Source organism: Chiloscyllium punctatum, chromosome 38, assembly GCF_047496795.1.
Source record: "Chiloscyllium punctatum isolate Juve2018m chromosome 38, sChiPun1.3, whole genome shotgun sequence".
NCBI classification, from domain to species: domain Eukaryota; kingdom Metazoa; phylum Chordata; class Chondrichthyes; order Orectolobiformes; family Hemiscylliidae; genus Chiloscyllium; species Chiloscyllium punctatum.
The window spans coordinates 6919436-6942759 of NC_092776.1; the positions used below are offsets into that span (position 1 = coordinate 6919436).

Here is a 23324-nt window from a genome sequence, read left to right on the forward strand (position 1 = left end):
AACCATTGGAAAACAAACCTTGTGTCAATATCCAAATAATCAAAAGATAATTACCAATTCATATCTGCTGAAACACATTTGCTCTTACAAATCTGGATATTAAAAAAAATCTTTTTAGGTCCTTCAACAAACATAATCAGAGGAGAACGAGGATCCTTCTACTTAATTCTCTCTTGGTTCAATACTCAGAGACAATTGGAAAAATGGGCTGTCATTTCATAATCAATATGATACAGATAGAGGCCATTTAGCCCATTGAATCCATACTGGATCTTTGCACAACGATCCAGTTAGTGTGTAGGTTTGTTCGCTGAGCTGTAGGTTTGATATCCAGACGTTTCATTACCTGGCTGGGTAACATCATCAGTGGTGACCTCCAAGTGAAGCGAAGCTGTTATTTCCTGCTTTCTATTTATATGTTTGTCCTGGATGGGGTTCCTGGGGTTTGTGATGATGTCATTTCCTGTTCATTTTCTGAGGGGTTGATAGATGGTATCTAGATCTATGTGTTTGTTTATGGCGTTGTGGTTGGAGTGCCAGGCCTCTAGGAATTCTCTGGCATGTCTTTGCTTAGCCTGTCCCAGGATAGATGGGTTGTCCCAGTTGAAATGGTGGTTTTCTTTTCATCCGTGTGTAGGGCTATGAGGGAACTAGATCTAGATACCATCTATCAACCCCTCAGAAAACGAACAGGAAATGACATCACCACAAACCCCAGGAACCCCATCCAGGACAAACATATAAATAGAAAGCAGGAGATAACAGCTTCGCTTCACTCGGAGGTCACCACTGATGATGTTACCTAGCCAGGTAATGAAATGTCTGGATATCAAACCTACAGCTCAGCAAACAAACCTACACCCTAAACCTCAACCTGAGCTACAAACCTTCAGAAACCTTGCAAAAACGATCCAGTTAGTCCCATTTCCTTTCTTTATCCCCACAGCCCTGCAAACTTATCGCCAGGTATCCATTCAATTTCCTTTCAAAATCATTGATCACCTTTACTTCCACCATTCACATCGCAGTCAGTTCCAGATTATAACCACTGACTGCATAAAAATGTTCTTCTTCACATTGACATTGTTATTTGTTTGCCCCAGATTTTCATCCTAATGGGGGATCTTCCTGTTTCTTGGTGGCACTTGTCTGACCAAAATGAGGAAAGACCCAGTACAGATGGATAGCAGCTTGGTTCAGTTAAGCACGCCACTACCTGTGCAGTGCTTCAACATGTAATCTAGTTGACAATTCAGAGTGCAAGTGCAGGTACGTCATCCTCTCATAGATGACAGAAGCTCAAAGGGATGATACAATTTGGTATCTTGGAAGGACGAGATCAAATCAGGCTTCTTCCTTTACCCCTAACTTGTCATGACATAATTGTGTAAGGACTGTGAGCACAGGTTGTACTTTCGTATTCTCTAATATCAGATACTCAAATATCTTTGCACTACAATATAAAAAGAAAATCAGCTGAGCTTGACAAATAGTTTATCTGAACAATACAAGTCACTCTTTGCTCAATTTTGAAGTGGTCTTTCTGGTAACCTGAAAATGTAACAGCCCATCTATCAAGTTAAAGCTTAATTGCAGACTAACTTAAACCAAGACATACACAATGTTGTTCAGTCAAGAAAAGAACTTGCAGTATACAACCAGAAGGGACCCCAGGTCAATTTCCATCTGTGTTGAGTCAGTTGATGTCAGGTGAAGTTGGAAAAAGGATGATACCATTGGTTAGAAAAAATGAGGAGAAAAAAACGTAATCAAAATTTGCCTCTGACAATAATTCTGCTTGAATAGCTCTGAGGCAAAGTTTTGAATTCAAATAGTGTCACTGCCCAAATTCTTATCAAGACTCACAAATAATAATAGCCACTTGAATGAGTACCTGAGACTGACCTATACTCACCCAACAGTAAGCAATGCGTTCAGGACAGTAGTGGAGAAAAAAGTGGGAAGATTAAAAGATATAAAATACGGAGAGAAATACAATCACTGTGATCCAAATCAGATTAGGTTTCTCTTAAAGTATGAGCAGGCATCTTAAAGACATGGGGAATCCCTGGTTGTAACTGTCAGAAGAATCAAATTAACCATCAATCATTCTTAATAACTATGGGGTTCAGGCCCTCTCAGGTAAGCTAAAGCCTGTTTATTTTCTACAGGAATATTTTAGAAGCTCACATCTTATTTAAAAAAGACAGATAAAAACAATGGGAGACAGAAGTCTCTGCACAGACACTAGAAAAATTCCTTTGTCTTGGTGGTAGAACAGACAAATAAAGAACAGAAAAAGTTGCACTTTAATGATTTGTGCATTTTCTGAATATGAAATACTAACAGACTAAGTACTGCCTGCATTGAGATGAACAGAGCAGGGACATTGAAAGTCTCAAAGAAAACCTCAGCAGCACGTTCACGATTTTTCCTTGGATTCAAGGGAGCTTCTGTGAGCAGTACAGGATGCTGTGAAAGAGAGAAGATAAAGAACATGTCATTGTCCTTTCAATTAACAAATTCGCTTCTCACATACTCTACAAACATAACATGATTCGAACTGCCAAAACAATGTTGACTGATGATTTGATTTTAAAAATTGCAAGAATTTTCAACAAGATCTGTGTAATCTAATTTTTGCTTTAAAGACACTTTTTTCTTCAATTGGAAAAAGGGCTAACATCAAATGACTCATGGTATTCTTACCGGCAAAATACAGTTCATGTGTCATAGTTTGTAGGGCAAGAGAAATCATGCTGACCACGTAGCTTTTTAAGACATTGAACAATTATACAAAGCAAACAAAGATGTGACTGAACAGGCATTTTGGTTAACGAAAACTGCCAAGCAGAAAATTATACTGCAGGTGGGAGGATACTTTTCAGTGGTTATTAACAGTAGACGCTTCAGAACAGGTTTAACAGAACAGTGAATGTTTACCACTACAAAATAACATTCCGTTATAGCCAATTATTAAAAGTGGAAGATTAGTTAACATTCATTTTAAAAAAAATTATTTATTCATGGAATATGGGTGTCACTGGCCAGGCCACTATTTGTCCTTGAGAGAAAAAAAATGTCATGTTGAATGTTTTATGAAACCACTGTTCTACATCAATGTTCAACCAGAATTTATTACTGTGAACAGACTAGTTGCAGGATTTCCAATCAAAAAACATTCTTTATTGAGCTTTGGCTGCTGTTATACTATCCAACATTTGTGCTTTGGATTGGAAAAAGGAATATGGTGAAGTTGGTACTACATGCTTTTCTTGATATACTACTGAGAGACTAATAAACTCCACACGAATGAGCTTAGATTTGGGTGTGTAGGGCATAACTCTAAAATATACAGATGTCAAAAAAATTAGAAGAAGTGAGACAACTATAACAATTGACTTTATGAGGATATGGATAAGCTGGTGGAATAGCAGTTGATGTTTAATGCAGAGAAACGTGAAAAGATACATTTTGCACGACAAACTAAGTAATGTAAATGAAACAATTATATGCACACAGATTATTGAGGGTGGCATGCAGCTGAAAGAAGTATCTAATAAGGCATACAAGATTCTGCGCTTTCTATATGCAAAGGTAAGGAAGTTATGATGAACTTTTACAAATCACTACATTTAGTTCAATGAAGTGCTATGTCCAATTCTGTGCTCTTCACTTTAGTAAGGATGTGAAGGTATTGGACAGGATGCAGACAAGATAGAAGACAATTGCTCTGGGATGATGAATAAAAGCAAAAGTATTGCAGATGCTGGAAATCTGAAATAAAAACAGGAAGTGCTACAGAAACTCAGCAGGTTTGGCAGGGGATCCGTAGAGAGAGAAACATAGGTAATTCTTCAAACTGTTCTAATATTTTCAGGTACTGAAGGTTTGAGTTATAAAGAAAGGCTGGATTAGCTGGGTCTTTTTCACTGCAGCGTAGAAGGTTGAGGTGTGATCTGATAGAAGTTTATAAAATAATGAGAGGTATAGATAGAGTTGATGGTAGTTGTCTTTTCCATAGGATGGGAGATTTCAAGACGAGAGGCACATTTTAAAGGTGAGAGGACAGAGATTTATAAAAAAATATAAGAGGCAAATCTTTTACGCAGAGGGTGGTTCGCCTAAGGAATGAACTTCCTGAGAAAGTGGTTGATGTGAATACAGATACAACATTTAAAAGATATTTGGATAGATACATGGATAGGAAAGGTTTGGAGGGATATGGGCCAGGCAGAGGCAGGTGGGACTAGTTTAGTTTGGGATTATGTGCAGCATAGACTGGTTGGACCGAAGGCTCTGTTTCTGTGTTGTACGACTCTATGAAGAGGAGTCATTTTGGACTCAAAATGTTAACTCTGTTCCTCTCTCCACAGATGCTGCCAGGTCTACTGAGTTTCTCCAGCACTTTCTACCTTTATTTCAGATTTTCAGCATCCACAGTATTTTGCTTTCATTTCAGAGACCTTTCCTGTTAGAAGTAGGATCAAGAATCGGAGGACACAGGATTAAAAGGAGAACAGCAAAAATATAAAGAAACTACACAAGCATAATTTTTTAATAGAGTCTGTAGGTAAACTTTGGAATGGATAGTCCAATGGTGAAAGCAGATTCAAAAGGAATTGGATAATTACCTAAAGAGAATTACTGGATAATTATTTACGGAACAATGGGGATGGGTGGAGGAATGGGACTATCCAAGTGCCCTTACAGAGAGCCTGCACAGACAAGACAGGCCATGACCTCTTTCTGTGCTGAAACCATCCTATGATTCTAGTTGTAATATATTTGCATGCAAAACAAATTTTGAAAGCTAAAATCGAGGCATTCTGCAGCTAAAACCTGCAGCTGCATATTAGCAGAGATGTAGTTTCTATTCTTTAAATTGCTAGCTTCTGGTTTTTGGGTGGAATATTTTGATAAGGAACCAGATGGAGGACACAGAATCTCCTGTCTTTTTCCTTCACACCAATTCTATTCAAATAATCAGCCAATGCCCTCTTGAATGTGTCTCCACAACATTTTCAGGCAGTGGATTGCATACCCTAACTACTCACTGTGCAAAAAAGGTTTTTCTCACATCATCCATGCTTCATGTACACATCATTTTAAATCTATGCTCGCTTATTCTTTTTTTCCCAAATGAGCAGGAACTGAGTTCTGAGATTCATCAGCAGACTCCATCAGCTTGGTTGTGCAAGTTTAAGCACTGGGAGGGAGGGTGCAGGTAAAAGGAAATAAAGGTGGTTTGAGTGTGACTGAAAGAAAGTAAGCAAGCATGCAAGGAGCATTAGCAACAGATTGGGATAATAAAAATAAGTCAGAGGGGCTGACATTCCTTTACCTAAAAAGAATCAGAAGCTAGAGAAGACACCAAACCCAATTGCTTTTTAAACTATGTGTTCAGTTGAGACAAGGACTTGCCTTTGATGTATACAAAATTGAAAACCCTGCCAACAGTGATTGTTTAGGCTAATATATTAAGCATGGCCACTTGGGTTAGGTGTCAAAGTGCTCATGGCACCACTTCCTAGCAAGAAGTTAATTCCTTCAGGACAACAAAGTGAGAAAATGAGGAAATAAATATTTTGCCATGCCATGCTTAATTACACAAAGATAAGCTGAGAAGAAAACAAGTGTTTGTATTTATATTGTTATGACACCCAACCTATGGTAATATGGAAAATCAGGATCCTGAAGTAAAACCTGGCTTGACAGACCAGACATTTTATTGTTGTTATTTGTTTATTGTGGTGGTCAGTCACTGAACATGTTCACAAGAGGCTGCTAATGTACTTTTAACAAAAGAATATCAAACTATATTACACATAAGAGGAAAAACATAAACCATTTTACACTCCAAGAACTATTTGAAATTGTTTTAGTACAAATATTTTAGTAGAAACAAAAATTCAGTGCTCTTATTCTCAACAATAACCTTACAGACACTAAAACCTCAGCGAAGGATTTCCTGTCTCCACTTTAAACTTCCTTGTTCACTTGGCACAGTTGTAATTGGTTTCTTACTAATTTCTACATATTTTCAGGGAATAATACAGATGGAGTTTCCATACCCTCAGCTTCCAACAGTTTTCTGGTCTGGAGTTTTCTTCTAAGCAACTGAGGAATCTTCCAATATCTGACTATTTCTGGGGACTAAACTAACAGCTACTTTTCCCTCTGATTGAATCTACAAACACTGACTGACCTTGAAGACACCTTGATTCTGGGCAACAAGTTTTATTCCTCTCTTCTACCCTTCTTTCTAATGCGGAGAACTGTTCACCTCAAGATCTACTCGAAGGCTGTAAACCCTAATTGAAAATGCATGGATTAACAAACATGAGAAGCCTTGGACCATTCACAGAACCAATCTAAATTAAACTAAAACAATGTAGCCCTTCATAACATACACAATATATAAATAAATACATAAATTTAAAGCTATACATGATTCTATTCACCTCGCACCCACATTTCTGAATAAAAGCAAATCATGACCCTTCAATGTGCAACTCTCCAAAGCACCTTCAAAACGAAAGCAAATTAAATAAGAATAGATTGCATGGAGTTGGACATACTGTATTTATACTTTGTGTCAGAAATACTGCATGTTAAGATCTCAGAAACTAGTTTCATTTGTATTGCTTTACAATGTTTACCGCTCGCATTGTGTGTGAACGTACTTTCCGTTTAATTTTAATGAAGTATATGCACCAAATCCTTGTTATCTGTGGGAGATTAGGGCACAGACCATAGAAAACAGTGGACAGCAAATTCCCTATCTACCACTTCGGTCAGGACCTGTCAACGAGGAGGGAAAAAATGGATCTGGAACCACTCTCACAAGTACACGGATCTATGGGTCGCAAATCTGGTTATAACAAGGAGCAAGGGTATAAGAATAAAAATAGTAATAGTACAATCTTGTCAAGAGTCCAAACGTTTTACACAAAGCATTCACCTCACCTCTTCAGAGAAAGTCTGGAGTTGGTCTTTGGAATACACATACTGCCAGATCCGTTCCATATCATTCCAGTCTTTTACAATTCCATGTTCCATTGGATACCTGATAGTTAACAGGCCCCTATGCTCCTAATCAATCAAAACACAGACTTATTTCAGTAAAATGTAACTCAAATACTCTTGCCATCAAAATGTGAAAAAACCTGTTAGCAGAAAGATGTAGTAATTCCACAAATATAGATTACTGATGTTCCAGTTTGTCACCATCCTAAATTGTTTTTTCAAGTTTCTCAAGTTTTGCTTTCATGTTGTTGTTTCAACTAATCCCTTCATTGAAATTATACGCTTTTAATTCTCCACACATTATTTTGTTATTCTGTAAATATGCTGAGCTCACGTCATAAAATACAGATATGATCTTTAGACCCAATATTATATTGGAGAGCTTCAGCTTATGTTTAGGCTATACAGTATCTTGTGGAGGCAGATCATTTGACCCAGCTCAAGTACATGTTTAAAATGTTCTGGGCTGTGGTGGTGTTGGCGGGGGGAGCGGTGAGGGGGAACATACTATTAGGTGAACAGCTCCTTTGGAATGTGAGTGCTAGTATGACAGATGAATGGCCTCTGTGTACAATATAACCATTCCAGGATGCTTCACATAAGTAGTGACCCTAATCCCAATTACCCACTTTGTTCCCATAACGTCAATTCCTTCCTAACGAAGGCTAACAAGCCTTTGCTTTCTGAAATGTTTGCTATACCTGTATGTCAACTGAGATGTAGAAAGACGCTAGGTCCCTCTGAACGCTAAACTCATTTCGCAGCCTGGCATCCCAAAAATGACCCCTTTTTTCCTACTTTATTTTCTGCCAGTTAACCAATTCTTAATCTATGATATATTACCCAAGTCACATGAGTTCTAAATGTGTGCAATAACTTTTTTATGTTGTACCTTATCAAATGCTTTTGGAAAATGCAATGCACCACATCCACTAGTTCTTCATCATCTATTGTTTTAATTACCACCTTAAAAGAAAATTTGCCAAACATGATTTTAATTCCAAAAATCTGTTTTCTTTGTTCTTTCATTTCCTATTCTTAAGTGTCCTGTTATTACTTCTCACAAACAATTAATTTTATCATTGCCTTCCTACTGATGTCAGACTTACTGGCGTAAACTTCCCCATTTTCTCCTTCCTCCTTTCGTGAACAGCGGGGTTATGTTTGCTCCCTTTGTATCCTTGGGGATCATCCTAACATCTACTGAAAATGAACAATGTGCAAGGTAATCGGGGAAAAGGCAGGGGAGTAGCATTCAGAGAGATGATCATTTGGAGAGCTGGCATAAACTCTTTGGGCCAACTCTGTGATTTTAAGGAAAAGTGTTCCTTGACACAGAGAGTGCACATCAGAAAGCAGAACAATAAATCAAAATTGTAGTGGGCAATACATTTTCTGAGCCAATCAAACATAATATTACCTCAGCTTTTGGTCCAATGAAAATATCTCCCTCCAGAGCACCAGCCATAACACGTACATGCTTAGGCCTTCCCACACTGAAACAAATATTTTGGTATCACTTGGATTGAAAAGTTTTTATTTTTTACATTCATTGTGTAACAGTAAAACATAAAACAGATCAGCACAATAACAATTCCTTTTTTTAAAATAGCGCTTTTAACCTGTGAAAATATCTCAAGGTGCTTCACAAGGCATTATAAAACAATGATGTCACTGAGTTATGTCAGAACATGACAAAATGCTTGGTTAAATAAGTACATTTTAAGGAGTATCTTAAAGGAGAAAAATGGAGTGGATAGATGGAGAGCTTTAGGGAGAAGATGCAGAGCCTGAAGTCTAGGAAGCTGAAGGCACAGCCACTGATAGTACAGCAATTAAATTTGGGAATGGTCAACAGTCAGAATTAAAAGGAGTGCCAATATCTAAGAGGGTTGTAGGATGAACAGATTACAGAGATCAGGAGACGGTGAGGCATGAGGGCAAGAATGAGAATTTTAAAACCAAGACTTTGTTTACTTTGGATGCAGTGCAGTCAGTGAGCTCAGGGATAACAAATAAACAAGGTTCCGTGCAAGTTAAGAGACAAGCAGGAGAATTTTGATTAACCTCCAATTACAGTTTACAATTGCAGTTACAGTTAGAATTACAAAGTGAGATGCAGCCCAGAAGTCCATTAGAATAGTCAGATCTGGTGGCAACAAAGGCATGGTTGAAGGGTTCAGAATAGAAAGATTTGAGGTAAGCAGTGTTATAGAAGTGGAAACAGGTGCTCCTAGAGAAGGGCTGATTCCTGATGAAGGGCTTTGCCCAAAACATCGATTTTCCTGCTCCTTGGATGCTGCCTGACCTGCTGTACTTTTCCAGCACTATTCTAATCTTGACTCTAATCTTCAACATCTGCAGTACTCACTTTTGTCTTGCTCCTAGTGAAGGCCCAGCTGCCTATTTGACACCTCATCTCAGAGTCAAATGTGATACTGAAGTTGCAAACAGGCTGGTTCAGTCTCAGAGGGATGGAATGCTATACAACAGATTTTTAGATTAGATTACCTGCAGTATGGAAACAGGCCTTTCGGCCCAACAAGTCCACACCCACTCTCCAAAGAGTAACCCACCTGACCCATATATTTACCCCTGACTAATGCACCTAACACTATGGGCAGTTTAGCATGGCCAATCCACCTGATCTCCCCATCTTTGGATTGTGAGAGGAAACCTGAGGACCCACGCAAACACGGGGAGAACGTGCAAACTCCACACACAGTCGCCCAAGGCAGGAATCGAACCCAGGTCCCTGGCACTGTGAGGCAGCAGTGCTAACCATGGAGCCACCGTGCTGCCCCTGGCTAGAGTTGCCTTCTCAAAAAGTGAAGATACCTTACTTACATTTCTTCTACAAATTACTTCATAACTTTAAACACTATTTGATCACCGCTTAGTCTTTTCCACTCTAGAGAAAACAGATTCATCCTGTCCTGTCATTCTTATTATTACAATTTTGCTGATAGTACAGTATACGCTGAGTGAAATTCTTTGCCATGCCATATCTCCCAGAGAACATAGATTCAAGGTAAAGACAAATAAACCAGAATCTAGGTGAGGAAAAATATATTACTGCAGCAAAATTCAGCTGATTGTGTACTAGCCCCTGGGTTGTATTGGAGGCTGCCCTTAACTTACTGAGCAGTCTATCCCCCTTAACCTGAATTAGACCTCTGGCAATCATGACAATGTTTAATTCTGATTTTCCTGCTGTTGCAGCTGTATAGGACATTGGTTCGGCCACTGTTGGAATACTGTGTTCAATTCTGATCTCCCTGCTTTTGGAAGGATGTTGTGAAACTTGAAAGGATGCAGAAAAGATTTACAAGGATGTTGCCAGGGTTGGAGGTTTGAGCTATAGGGGGAGGATGAATAGGCTGGGGCTGTTTTCCCTGGAGCATCGGAGGCTGAGGGGTGACCTTATAGAGGTTTATAAAATCATGAGGAACATGGATAGGATAAATAGACAAGGTATTTTCCCCAGGATTGAGGGGTCCAAAACTAGAGGGAATAGGTTTAAGGTAAGAGGGAAAACAGTTAAAAGGGACCTAAGGGGTAACTTTTTCACAAAGAGACTAGTGCGTGTATGGCATGAGTTGCCAGAGGCTGGTACAATTACAACATTTAAAAGGCATTTGGATGGGTATATGAATAGGAAGAATTCAGAGTCCTATGGGCCAAATGGGACTAGATTAATTTAGGATATTTGGTGTGCATGAACGAGTTGGATTGAAGGGTCTGTTTCTGTGCTATATATCTCTATGACTCTAAAATGCTGCACTCTGAAATGTATGTAGCAGAAATTTTGTTGAAAGCAGATTTATAAGTTATTCTCAAAAAAAGCCTGAAGGGGAAATATTTGGAGGGTAACAAGGAAAGGAACTAATTGGATAGGCTCGAGCAGTGCTGTATTATCATGAATGAACAGGCTGGTGAGGACTGCATCCACTTTTTATACCAACGAAATTCTGTAAGATAGCACAGACTTCCTCTTTGTTCCAGAAGAAAAGTGGTGCATGGGAGTTCACAGGAGCTGCTATGCCTGATGGATTGTAAAACAAATCATCACAAATATTCCCTCCTAGAGTCCAGTAGACACTTGGAGTGTACAAATTCATATTGTCTGTTAATGTGTACACAGGACAAGTTAAAGATAAATATATTAATGGTATACCCCTACTGACATAAAGACTAGCACAGGGACTCTCAGTTTATTAATATCAAAGTTCTGACATCCAGATTGCCAAATGCACAACTTCTTATCCTCTACAGACACAAATTCTCTCTTCAATCCAAAACAAAGTTGTTTCTAAAGTTAAGCCATAAATTCAAACTAGGCATGATATTGAGAAAATAGTTAAATGTCAATCTGACAAATTTTCACTAAGTTTTATAAGTACTGTATGGTCATCTCTAGATAGGCATCAGGAAAACAATATGACCATGATCCAGACTATGGATTAGGTTGTCCGTGATTGAAAACAGGCACTTAACTGCCCAATATAACACTATTTATCCACACTCACTCTGTGCCCAGGATTACTTTGAATATCAAATGGATTCCAAATCCATCCAAAATACTGTAGAATAGGGAAGGCTGACATGTTACCTGACCAATTGTATTTTACTTCTATCTGTAACTCTATGATGAATACTGAAATGTATTCAAAAGCCTATTATTCTAATTAATATCATGTTAATTGTTGGAACATTCGTTCAACAGCAGAAAACCAAGCCCACATTTTGGTAACATTGAAGTTCAGGACCTTCTCATCAGAGACTCATCCTACCAAGCATTCACTTTTCCATATCTTGTTGAAATGAGCTGACTTCTCAAATGTTGGACAAATCTGCAGGTACTATGGAAATACTTAACACTTCTATGTGCAATACCTGGGTAATTTCAACTACTGTGATTTTGGTAGCTCAGCGTACATAATAATTATTTTGCTGCAGGAATTTTGATATTCCTGCACCCAATAAACTGAATTTTACAAAAAGTGAGATTAATTCTCCGGTCAACTCACCAAGTTTAATCTGCTTTCCCTCACTATTGGCTGCAGAAAGAATCAAACATAAGACTAACTGCAATATCCCAATCAAGTGGCTTTTCCTCAGATGTCACGCAGAACAATTAGTTGCTAGGCAACTTAACATTAAGTTTCAGAAAGGTTGAATGGCTAACTGGCAGGAGCAGGGACCATAACTAATCCTTTCCCTTTTTTTGATACAGAGGCACTAACAGAATGGCATTTTGGCAAACTGAGTCACTGTGGGAGTTCTGAGGGGAGTATCATTAATAGTGTGAACTTCAGCTGTAGCAGTATTTTCCTACAAAACAAGAAACAATTAATTACATTTTAACACTAACATTTCCCAAACATATAATATAAAATCAAAGATCATAAAGATAACTTTTAACGTGAATTATTTTTGCATGTGATATAGTAACAATGTTATTGTTACACAATCTTATAAAGCTTAACATTCAGCTGTTTGAGAATCAAGTGATTCCAGATTTGACATCATAAATGGAGATCAGAATATGAAGACGTAGCTTGTGCAGAATTGCTACTTTATACTGTGCAATATTCCTGTGTCAGGATACAATTTTTTAAAGTATATATTTTATAATAGATCAATACTTACTAATTAGGGAAGCAATACTTTGGAATCTGATCACCTGCAAAACCAGCTTTGACGACACCAGAGCCCTAGAATGAAAGTGTAAAAACATACGAATATGAGCACCTAAAACATTTCAATTTGCAGATCTTCTGTGTGCAGGGGTCCAGCATCAACAGGCATGTCCTCAGGGACCTCCTGCAATTATTGACAACATCCCAGTGACTCCAGCCTAGCCTGTAAGAGACAGTGTCAGCTTCTTAATGAAAATTAGTGTCTCCACTGCAGATTTTAAAAAATTTCTTGTTATTACTGAACGAAAAAAATGCATGTGATTTAACAAATAGAGAATAAAAAATCTGGGCTCCTGATTTATGGTATTGGATGATCTAATTCCCTCACAGAAGTCAGCTTGAAAATCTGTGCTCTCACAAGCATCAATTATTTTCACTAAACAAGCATACACTAGGGGATTTGCCAATTTACCACCTGTAATTTGATCATAGTTTTGTTCTTATTTATTCATTCACAAGATATGGGTGTGGCTTGCAAAGCAAACATTCATAGTTTTGCAGCAGTGGACACCGGTGAACCACGTTTTTGAACTGTGGCAGTCCAGATGGCAAAGGTGCTTCCACCGCAGTGTTAGCATTTTGACCCATAGACGATGAAGGAATAGCAACAAATTTCCAAGCTTAGATGGTAGGTTATTGTGAATAGAACTTGATGGCGGTGATGTTCCCATATACCTGCCCTTGTTCTGCTCAGTGATATAGGCTGTGGGTTTGGAAGCTGCTGTGAAAAAAAGCTTGGCTAACATGGTACCCTGCATTTTAATAATTTTCGGATTACCATTTTATTATGAAGATATTAGATTTATTCAGACCAATACTATACAGCAAAAATCACATTTAACCAAATTATTTACATGTTGTACAGTTCATTTATTGCATGATGCACTTAAAGTAGCACCTCAGATGGCAAAGGTGCATCAAGTGATGTCAAGATGCTTCACAAGTTTGTTCAAAACACAGCACAACTTTAAAATATCTAAGTCCAGGAACGTACTGCTGGGCATTTATGAAAGTCTCACACCCTAACATTAAAGACTGTTGAAACCTCTGTCAAAACACAGATGCTGTTCTGCATGTCACAAGATTAGAGGGACATGGACCAAGTGCTGGCAAATGGGACTAGATTAGATTAGCAGATCTGGTCGAAATGGACATCTCTGTGACTCTAGGTAGTGTGTGCGTGCGAGTGTGTTTGTGTGCATGTATGACTAGGGGGGAAGGTTGTGTTCTGGTACCTGGGAAAGAGATTTGAGAAATGCTGAACCATGTTGTTTAAAAGGCCTGCCACCACACACACACACACAAACTCAGCTTTGCCCTTCTGTTCCCTAATCAAACCTCCCCACTCAACCAGCTTTTCATCCTCTCTATGGCAACTTTTGGTACCTACGTGCCCATTCACACAGTATACAAACTGCAAACAACCAGTGAACCCCTGTAGTAACAACTTCATGTGTGAAAAAACTTTAAGGAAGGTCATTTATGCATAATTTTCAAAACGAAAACTGACATTGTTAAAGGTCAGTAGTAAAAGCAATTAAGCAGATCTTTATAGTATCAAATGCAGAGACTTCACAGAGAACCTAAGCATGTGTTAATCTGCTGATACAGTTGCACTTACATGATATTGTTAAAAAGTTCACTGGTTCTGCACAGCATTATTCTGAATGCTTGGGCATGAAAATTCCATAGACTGGCATAGAGGCTATGAGAAGCCATGTGAGGTAGTGATGTTGGTATGGTGGGTGGGGTTTAGTTTTGTATGGAAGCTATGACGGACTGGGAGTTAGGTATGGTGGCACAGCGTGACATGGGAAGTGTAATAGGCTATTGGTCTGGGGAGGTAGGAGGGTCATTGATTGGCATGGGTAAGACCTTGTTAACTCACCTTTCAAAAGATTGTCTCATCCAGAAAAAGGTCCAAGTCACCTCTAAGGGGCCACGGACCAGAAACTGACCAGATTCCATGGAAATTTGCAGGTGACTAGATGTCTATCTTCACAGAAGACCTGGTAAGTTTATGAGTGCAGATTGTGGGCTGGCAATCTGCATCAGTCCGTACACATACTCTGGCTTAATGGAATTTGGGGTTATGAAAATCAAGTCTTGGTTACCTTTTTCAAAGGTCCACAGAATCTCCCCAAAATCCGTGAAAATCAGTTATATATTTCTTTGCAGCAATTACAGGAAATTTTAACTGAAACATTAGTGCTCTGCAATACAGGTAATAACTCACTGATTCAATAAGATTCCACAATAAACACGTGCAGCGAACAGTTTGTACTGTATAATGCCATAGAGAAGCACTGATGGTTATAGTTTGATTACTGGCATTGGTTGTGATAATGTAATGTGATGAGAGTAGCACATTGTGCAATTTAATTTACTTTCTCTGCTACTTTTAGCACACTAATTAGCACAGGTTAACGCCTGCACTAAAATAGCACTAAAAGGATTTAACACAAATACATTAATCAATGCACTAAAAATAGGAAACTAAACTGACAGAGGTATTTCAACTCCAAACAGTGGATCTCAATATTAAAACCTATAGTTCTGATACATTGTTTCCTAAGTCATACTGGGACACTAGCCAAATGATGACTTATAAAGTATTTTGATTGCTGTTTTCTTTTTAAATATAAAGACTATAAGACATAGGAGCAGAAATTAGGCCATTCAGCCCATCGAGTATATTCCACTATTCAATCATGGCTGACAGGTTTTTCAAGGAGGAGAAAGTGATGACAGCAGATGCTGGAGATTAGAGTCGGGAGTGTGGTGCTGGAAAAGCACAGCAGGTCAGGCAGCATACGAGGAGCAGGAAAATCAACGTTTCGGGCACAGGTCCTTCATCAGGAAAGGGCTTATACCCAAAACATTGACTCTCCTGTTCCTCGGATGCTGCCTGACCTGCTGTGCTTTTCCAGGACTACATCCTGATAGGTTTTTCAATCCCATTTTCCCACTTCCTCCCTGTAACCTTTGATCCCCATGGCAATCAAGAATTTACCTATCTCTTATATCAACTAATGTAGAAGATTTGTACTGTGAACCACTGCTTTAAAACAAAAATTTATTTATCAAATGGCCAACTAAGGTGATCAGAATCCTGAAACTGATAGCAATTAATGTATATTTTATAGCCTATTTCTAGAAATGTCTTCAATTCTTAATAATCCTTTGGAACAGAAAATTCAACATCCTCATTATCCTGTGCAAATTAGTTCAAAACAACTCCCAAATTGGATAGACATTCAGGTACATTAAGAATAGATGGAGAGGTAGATAATTCTAATAAAGTCCATAAATTAATCTTAACTTGCTCTTATTGGATGTTGGCACGCTGCTCCAGAATAGAGAAATTCAAAGCCAAAGTACAATTTGGAGATTCAGATATCATGGCCCCAATTTTTCTTGGATAGGATGTGCAGAGGGGAGAGTATTCCTGGCTCTGCAAACACACCCTTCCAAAGTTGCCTCTTGCACTTCCCATTTCCAGGTGGGAGGAGCTGTGTTCGTTTGAGATTCAGGCAAGGGAATCAAGAACAGCAAGGGTATCCAATAGCTCCTTGGGTGGAAAATACACCTTGGTGCTTCAGCACTAACGTCCCAAAGTCCACATAAAAGAATAAAATTTAAAACATTCGGCCAGTTCCTCACTCCACCCTAAACACACCCCATGCCACATTCCCTATAGCCCTCTAACAATCCCTCTTGGCCCCTCATAAACCATATGTCTCTCTGCACATCCCATGTCCTCTCATAACCCTATGCAAACTTAATACCAATTTCCACCTTCATCTATCATGCTAATTCAACAAAAGTACACAAACAGACAAGATGAAAAAATAAAGTTCTATATTGCAGACTCCACTCTGTTGAGAAAAGCATTTAAGTTCATAAAAACACATTTTGACAGCTATTGACCAATTTGGACCTGCTCAAATTGTCTTGTCACTTCTTCACAGTTCTTTACAGATCAACGTTTCTCGATAGTTCTTCATATCCTTGACAAGTCTTAGCAGGTTGGATAGTTCGGAGGGGTTTATGCACCTTTGACATACAATCTTTTCCACAACAAACAATCCCAAGGGATAGCCCATCAAATTATCTGATTCTCCACCCTCCAATGGATCCGAGAATCTAAAACTCAAAAGATCCCTAACTCCCTACCCTCAAAGTGCTTTGGGACCATATCCACAGGCTCTCCAAAAGATAAACCTTGGCTATGCAAAAGAAATGCACGGAGGATAAAATAAAAGACATTCATCTGATCTTCGCCCCAACATGGAGTCCTACTCTCACTTGGTCTAATTACAGTCAGAGATGTACAGCACAGAAGCAGACCCTTCAGTCCAACTTGTCCATGCAGATCAGATATCCCAACCCAATCTACTCCCATCTGACAGCACCCGGCCCATATCCCTCCAAACCCTTCCTACTCATCTCCCCATCCAGATGCCTTTTAAATGTTGCAGTTTTACTAGCCTCTACCACTCCATCTGGCAGCTCATTCCATACACATACCACCCTATGTGTGAAAAAGTTGCCCCTTAGGTCTCTTTTATATCTTTCCCCTCTCACCCTAAACCTATGCCCTCTAGTCTGGACTCCCCTACACCAGGGAAAAGACCTTGGTTATTTATCTTATCCATGCCCCTCATGATTTTATAAAGCTCTATAAGGTAACCCCTCAGCCTCCGACACTTCAGGGAAAACAGCACTAGCCTATTCAACCTCTCCATCGCTTAAATCCTCCAACCATGGCAACATCCCTGGAAATCTTTTCACAGACCACAAGGGATTAATTTGAGTGGGAGCATTTGACCGTTTAAATGACCAGCTGCCACTGCAATCATACGTGAAAGACTACTGTCCCAAGTCACATCTCATGAAAGTGCAAAATGCTGGGTTCAAGATTGGGATTTAGGATTTAGGAAATTTTCCAGCATTTTCTCATGACAGAACCTTAAACTGTGTTGTTATAATCTTTTTTTTTTCAAAAAAAACTGGTCAGAACTGATCTTACGTCTTATTAAGATCTCTCACTTACAGAGAAGACTTTGGACAGGAAAGCAGTTAGTGGGAGGATTTAAAAAAAAGGATTATAACAGGACTCAGCACTTCTGCACCATCAGGAACATTGAACATTACAGCGCAGTATATGCCCTTCAGCCTTCAATGTTGCGCTAACCTATGAAACCAATCTGAAGCCCATCTATCCTACACCATTCCATTACCATCCATATGACTATCCAATGACCATTTAAATGCCCTTAAAGCTGGCGAGTCTACTACTGTTGCAGGCAAGGCATTCCACGCCCTTACCACTCTGAGTAAAGAACCTACCTCTGACATCTGTCCTATATCTATCATCCCTCAATTTAAAGCTATGTCCCCTCGTGCTAGCCATCACCATCCGAAGAAAAAGGCTCTTATTGTCCACCCTATCTAATCCTCTGATTATCTTGTATGTCTCTATTAAGTCACCTCCTAACATGCTTCTTTCGAATTAAAACAGCCTCAAGTCCCTCAGCCTTTCCTCATAAGATCTTCCCTCCATACCAGGCAACACCCTAATGAATCTCCTCTGCACCCTTTCCAATGCTTCCACATCCTTCCAAAATCCTTCCTATAACAGGGTGCTCCGGTTTTCTCCCACAGTCCAAAGATGTGCAGGTCAGGTGAATTGGCCATGCTAAATTGCCCAGAGTGTTAGGTAAGGGGTAGATGTAGGGGTATGGGTGGGTTGCGCTTTGGTGGGGTGGTGTGGACTTGTTGGGCCGAAGGGCTTGTTTCCACACTGTAAGTAATCTAATCTAATCTAATGCGGCAACCAGAACTGTCTGCAATACTCCAAGTGCGGTCGTACCAGAGTTTTGTACAGCTGCAACATGACCTCAGGGCTCTGAAACTCAATTCCTCTACCAATAAAAGCCAATACACCATATGTCTTCTTAACAACCCTATCAACCTGGGTGTCAACTTTCAGGGATCTACATACCTGGACACAGATCTCTCTACTCATCTACACGACCAAGAATCTTACCATTAGCCCAGTAATCTGTATTCCTGTTACTCCTTCCAAAGTGAATCACCTCACACTTTTCCGTACTTTCACAACATGGAGGTCCAGTCCAAAGATGTGCAGTTGGTCAAGCTAAATTGCTCAAAAGGGATTGTGTAGGTTAGGTGTATTAGTCATGGGCAAATGTAAAATAGGGAGATGGGTCTGGGTGGGTTACTGTTCGGAGGGACGGTGTGGACTTGTTGGGTCGAAGGGCCAGTTACCACACCATGTAGGGATTCTAATTCTAATTCAGTATCAATTGAATCTTAATAGCAAAATAGGGAAGAGGCCACAATAGGACACAAGGTGTCAATGGCTCTCCATAATTGCCCAGAGGGCACTTAAGAATCAAACACATTGCTGTAGAGTCACATGTAGGCCAGACCAGGTAAGGATGGCAGTTTCTTTCCCTAAAGGACATTAGTGAACCCCTAGATGTGTTTTTCCAACAACTGGCGAAGGATTTATGGTCATCACTGGCCTTTTAATACAAGAATTTTTTAAAAATTTAATTCAAATTCTACCGTGGCAGGATTTGAACCCAGGTCCCCAGACTGTTACCTAGTCTCTGAATTAAGAGTCCTGTGACAATATCACTAGGCCAACATTTCCCTTGAGTCAAGAGTGTGGTGCTAGAAAAGCACAGCAGGTCAGGCAGCATCCAAGGAGCAGGAAAATCAACGTTTCGGGCAAAAGCCCTTCATCAGGAATGAGGATGAAGGGCATTCCTGATGAAAGGCTTTTGCCTGAAACGACGATTTTCTTGCTCCTCGAATGCTGCCTGATCTGCTGTGCTTTTCCAGCACCACACTCTTGACTCTTATCTCCAGCATCTGCAGTACTCATCATTGCTTCCCTTGAACCAATTTAAAGTGAAACAACATGAAAATTGAGACTTAATATACTGATAGGAAGCAGGCATTATGATCTGCTAACAACATTCCTGGCTTATACCTTAGCCAGCTGCAGAAACCTGTACCGTCTAATTCACTCTGCAAAGAGCTGCCTGTTCCTTAGATACTCTAGTTGAGAACAGTTAATCATTGTGGGATTCTTTGTGCGTTTATGTATAGGGAATGAGAACAACCCAAGCTCCAACATTTACCAGTAGGAATTCAAAATAAAAGGAGCCACTTAATAATGTTAATTACTTTTAAGTATGCACAACTTCAGTAGGTGTTAGGCGAGAAACCATGGAGGAAAAGTTCTTTAAGTTAACAGGTCCTCAAACGTGTGGTCCTACAGGATGCTCATGATCCAAAATGCAAGGCCTGAGGCTGTATAACAGCAGATGAGAGCCCTCAATCCTATCATATGCATGATTTCTCATAACCAGACTGGGTCCTGGCTGCACTGCATGAGTCATCATTAGACCAAGCAACAATATAGTTTTAAAGCAAATTTTATGTTATTGTTAATTTTGTTTAATTAATATAGATGTAAGATAAATATTAGTTTCTCAGATGAAGATCACAATGATTTTAAAACACATTTTCAAATATGAACTCATAGAAGGTGCGCAAGGTGCCTGGGGAATCATTTATTGCTCATTGCTTGATAAGGTGATCGTGAGCTGCCTTCTTGATCTGCTGCAATACATTAGTACAGTTAAACCCACAATCAGTTAGAGAGGGAGTTTCAGGACTTCCAACCAGCAACACTGAAGAAGCAACAATATATTTAAGTCAGAATGGTGAAAGGTTGGAAGGGAACTAGCAAGTAGTGGTGTTCCCATGTATTTGCTGCACGTATCCTTCAAGATGGAGTAGTCCTGGGTTTGAAAGATGCTGCCTAAGGAGACTTGGTGAATTTCTGCAGTGCACCTTGAAGATGGTGCACACTGCTGCTACTCAGCATCAATGGTGAAGGGAGTGACTGTTTGTGGATATGGTGCCAATGAAGAGGTCTGCTTTGTCCTGGATGGTGTCAAGGCTCTTGAGTGTTGCTGAAGCTACCCTCATCCAGACAAATGAGGAATATTCTGTGACAGTCCTGAATTGTGCCTTGTAGATATTGGGCAGACTTTGGGGAGTCCATTGTCCTTTATGCCAGGTGTGACTCCCATTTTGACCAAGGCTTTATTTGACCAAGCGTGGCATCAATGGGAATCAGGAGGAAAACTGCAGTGGTTGGAGTCATAGCTGGCACAAAGGAATATGATTAAAGTAGTTGGAGGTCAGTCATCTCAACTCTAAGCCATCTTTGCAGGAGTTCCTTATGGTAATGTCCTTTGAGCCAACATCTTCAGCTGCTTCATCAATGACCTTAGAGTGGGAATGTTACTGATGGTCGTTCAGCACCATTTATGACTCTTCAGATATTGAATCAATCCATGCCCAAATACAATAAGATCTGGACAATATCCAGGCATGGATTGACAAATGACAAGTAATACTCTTACCAGACAAGTGCCAGACTATTTCCAACAAGTTGCAATCTAACCATGGCAATCAATGGTATTACATTATTGAATTCCCTCACTATCAACATCCTGGGGGAGTTTACCATTAACGAGAAACTGAACTCAATTTGTGTCTCTGGGTCAAAATCCTGAAATTCCCTCCTTATTGGTATAATGGGAGCCCCTATATCAAATGAACTGCAGTAGTTCAAGAAGGCAATCCATCACCACTTTCTCAAAGGCCATTAAGGACAGGCAATGAATTCTGGCCATGTCAATGATGCCCATGTATTAGCCCAACATTACAAAATCTTGTTCTAAGCACAGTTGGTGCTGGTGTAATGGTGCTGATCTGCTAAATAAACCTTGTAAAAACACACTAATCTCTCTATAATTGAAACTCTAAAAAGGTAATTTGTTTTCTTCAAAGGATTACTCTCAACTCTCATCAGTGCTTCTTTCTGTAGCTAGCTGTGTAGCACCATAGTTTCACAATAAATAATGATACTGCTTCTGATAGGGAAAGCATTGTTAGCAATCCATGTATATTTGAATATTTCTAGACAAATCTCATATGTCAATGTTAACAGTTTAATGTGAAAGTTAGAGAATGAAATTGAAGGTCATTATGGCAAATGGCACCAAAGCTTAAACTGAAGAATAAGTAGTGTAACTGATCGGCTTGAGTAAGCAGAAGGGTGGATTGCGTTACAAAACAAAAATCTAAATAAAAATAAATTTAGAGCTAGGAGTGGAGCAATGCAAAACAATGTGTTAATACACGGGATTCCTTAAATTCAATCGAAGGCTTACACAAATGCTGATGTCTGTAATTCAGAATGTAATAAATGGAGGTGGAAATTTATAATTTCTGCACAGGTAAAATTTTATTCACGGAATCACGTAACTGATATATTTTAAAATTTGCAATGGCTTTAAATTCAAATTTAAGATATTAACATTAACATATTTAACATTAACATATTCGGTTAACAGAAGCTTCTGAAATTCTTGTGTTTTTTTAAAAAAAAAGGTTTTATGCTACTGTAAATGGAAAGCACTTAAGCTCAATCTCATACACAGCATGAATTATTAATTCGTTAATCACAGAATCTTATAATATTACAGTGCAAACAAAGGGGCATTTATTCTATAAAATATGCACTGGCAATTTTTTCCTATGAACCAGCCAATCGAATCCCACATGCCTTCCATTCTCTATAGCTTCCAGTTTCTCTTTTTGAAGCAACTGTAATATCTAATTCCTTTTTTAAGACAACTCATGGACTTTAATTCATCAAACACTTGGAACAGAAAATTCCACATCCAATTCACTGTTTTTAAAGAATTCAGGGAAACAATCCATCAATCAGTCATTATTTCCTTATTATGTATCATAACATACCAAAAATATATTTAAAAATACTCTATCTGGTCAAATATGTAACAGCCAAATGGACGATTTCTTTGTTGTAAATATCTACAATTCAAAGTAAAATCTTGAAAACCTGTATCAGATCATTTCTATCTTTTCAGTACCACCAGTGAGGAAATAAAAACATTTGATGACTCTTCCCCCAACTCACTCCAGTGAACATCCTTATTCAGAATCTTCTCAGCGATACCAATTTCCATGTAGTTCCGTGCTTAGTTGCTGATAATTTGCTATCTGCCACTGGTGGATGTGTAGCTAATTCCTGTCTCCTCCACTTCTGGCATGATCATTCAAGGCATGGACACATGATAAGTCCTGAAGTGAACATTTCAAAAATTCTTGGGAATCCTTCAGGTTGCTGCCAAAGTGCAACAGATGCATGGAGGCAGCTTCCAGCAGTGGGCTGAATCTTTCCTTCCTCACCCCCACTTCAAAGCTTGGGTGCCCCTCTACAATATGGTTGTGCAGCAATGGCAATAGCAATAGCTTATTTTGAAGGATTTAAAAGTCTTCAGAGAATGCACTGCCTTGAAGAACCTACAGTTGTGGTGCCCACCTGTCCTAGTGCTTCTAGGTTCTCCGATTTGCCTTCATGACAGTGCAGCCTGCCCAGCATTCAGAACTGCCATTCCTGAGGAGTGCTTGTTAATCCAGATAGCATCCCTACTTCGGAATCAGGAAGCC

General features: G+C 39.2%; 1 protein-coding gene across 1 annotated transcript in view; it reads right to left on the bottom strand.

Annotated features, from left to right (window-relative positions):
- LOC140463311 (alpha-centractin-like) overlaps nucleotides 1–23324 on the bottom strand; it is a 58804-nt gene that overhangs the window by 19942 nt on the left and 15538 nt on the right. Inside the window, 4 exon segments of the mRNA XM_072557094.1 lie at nucleotides 2348–2472; nucleotides 6970–7095; nucleotides 8450–8525; nucleotides 12682–12746. Coding sequence (XP_072413195.1) covers nucleotides 2348–2472; nucleotides 6970–7095; nucleotides 8450–8525; nucleotides 12682–12746 — 392 coding nt within the window.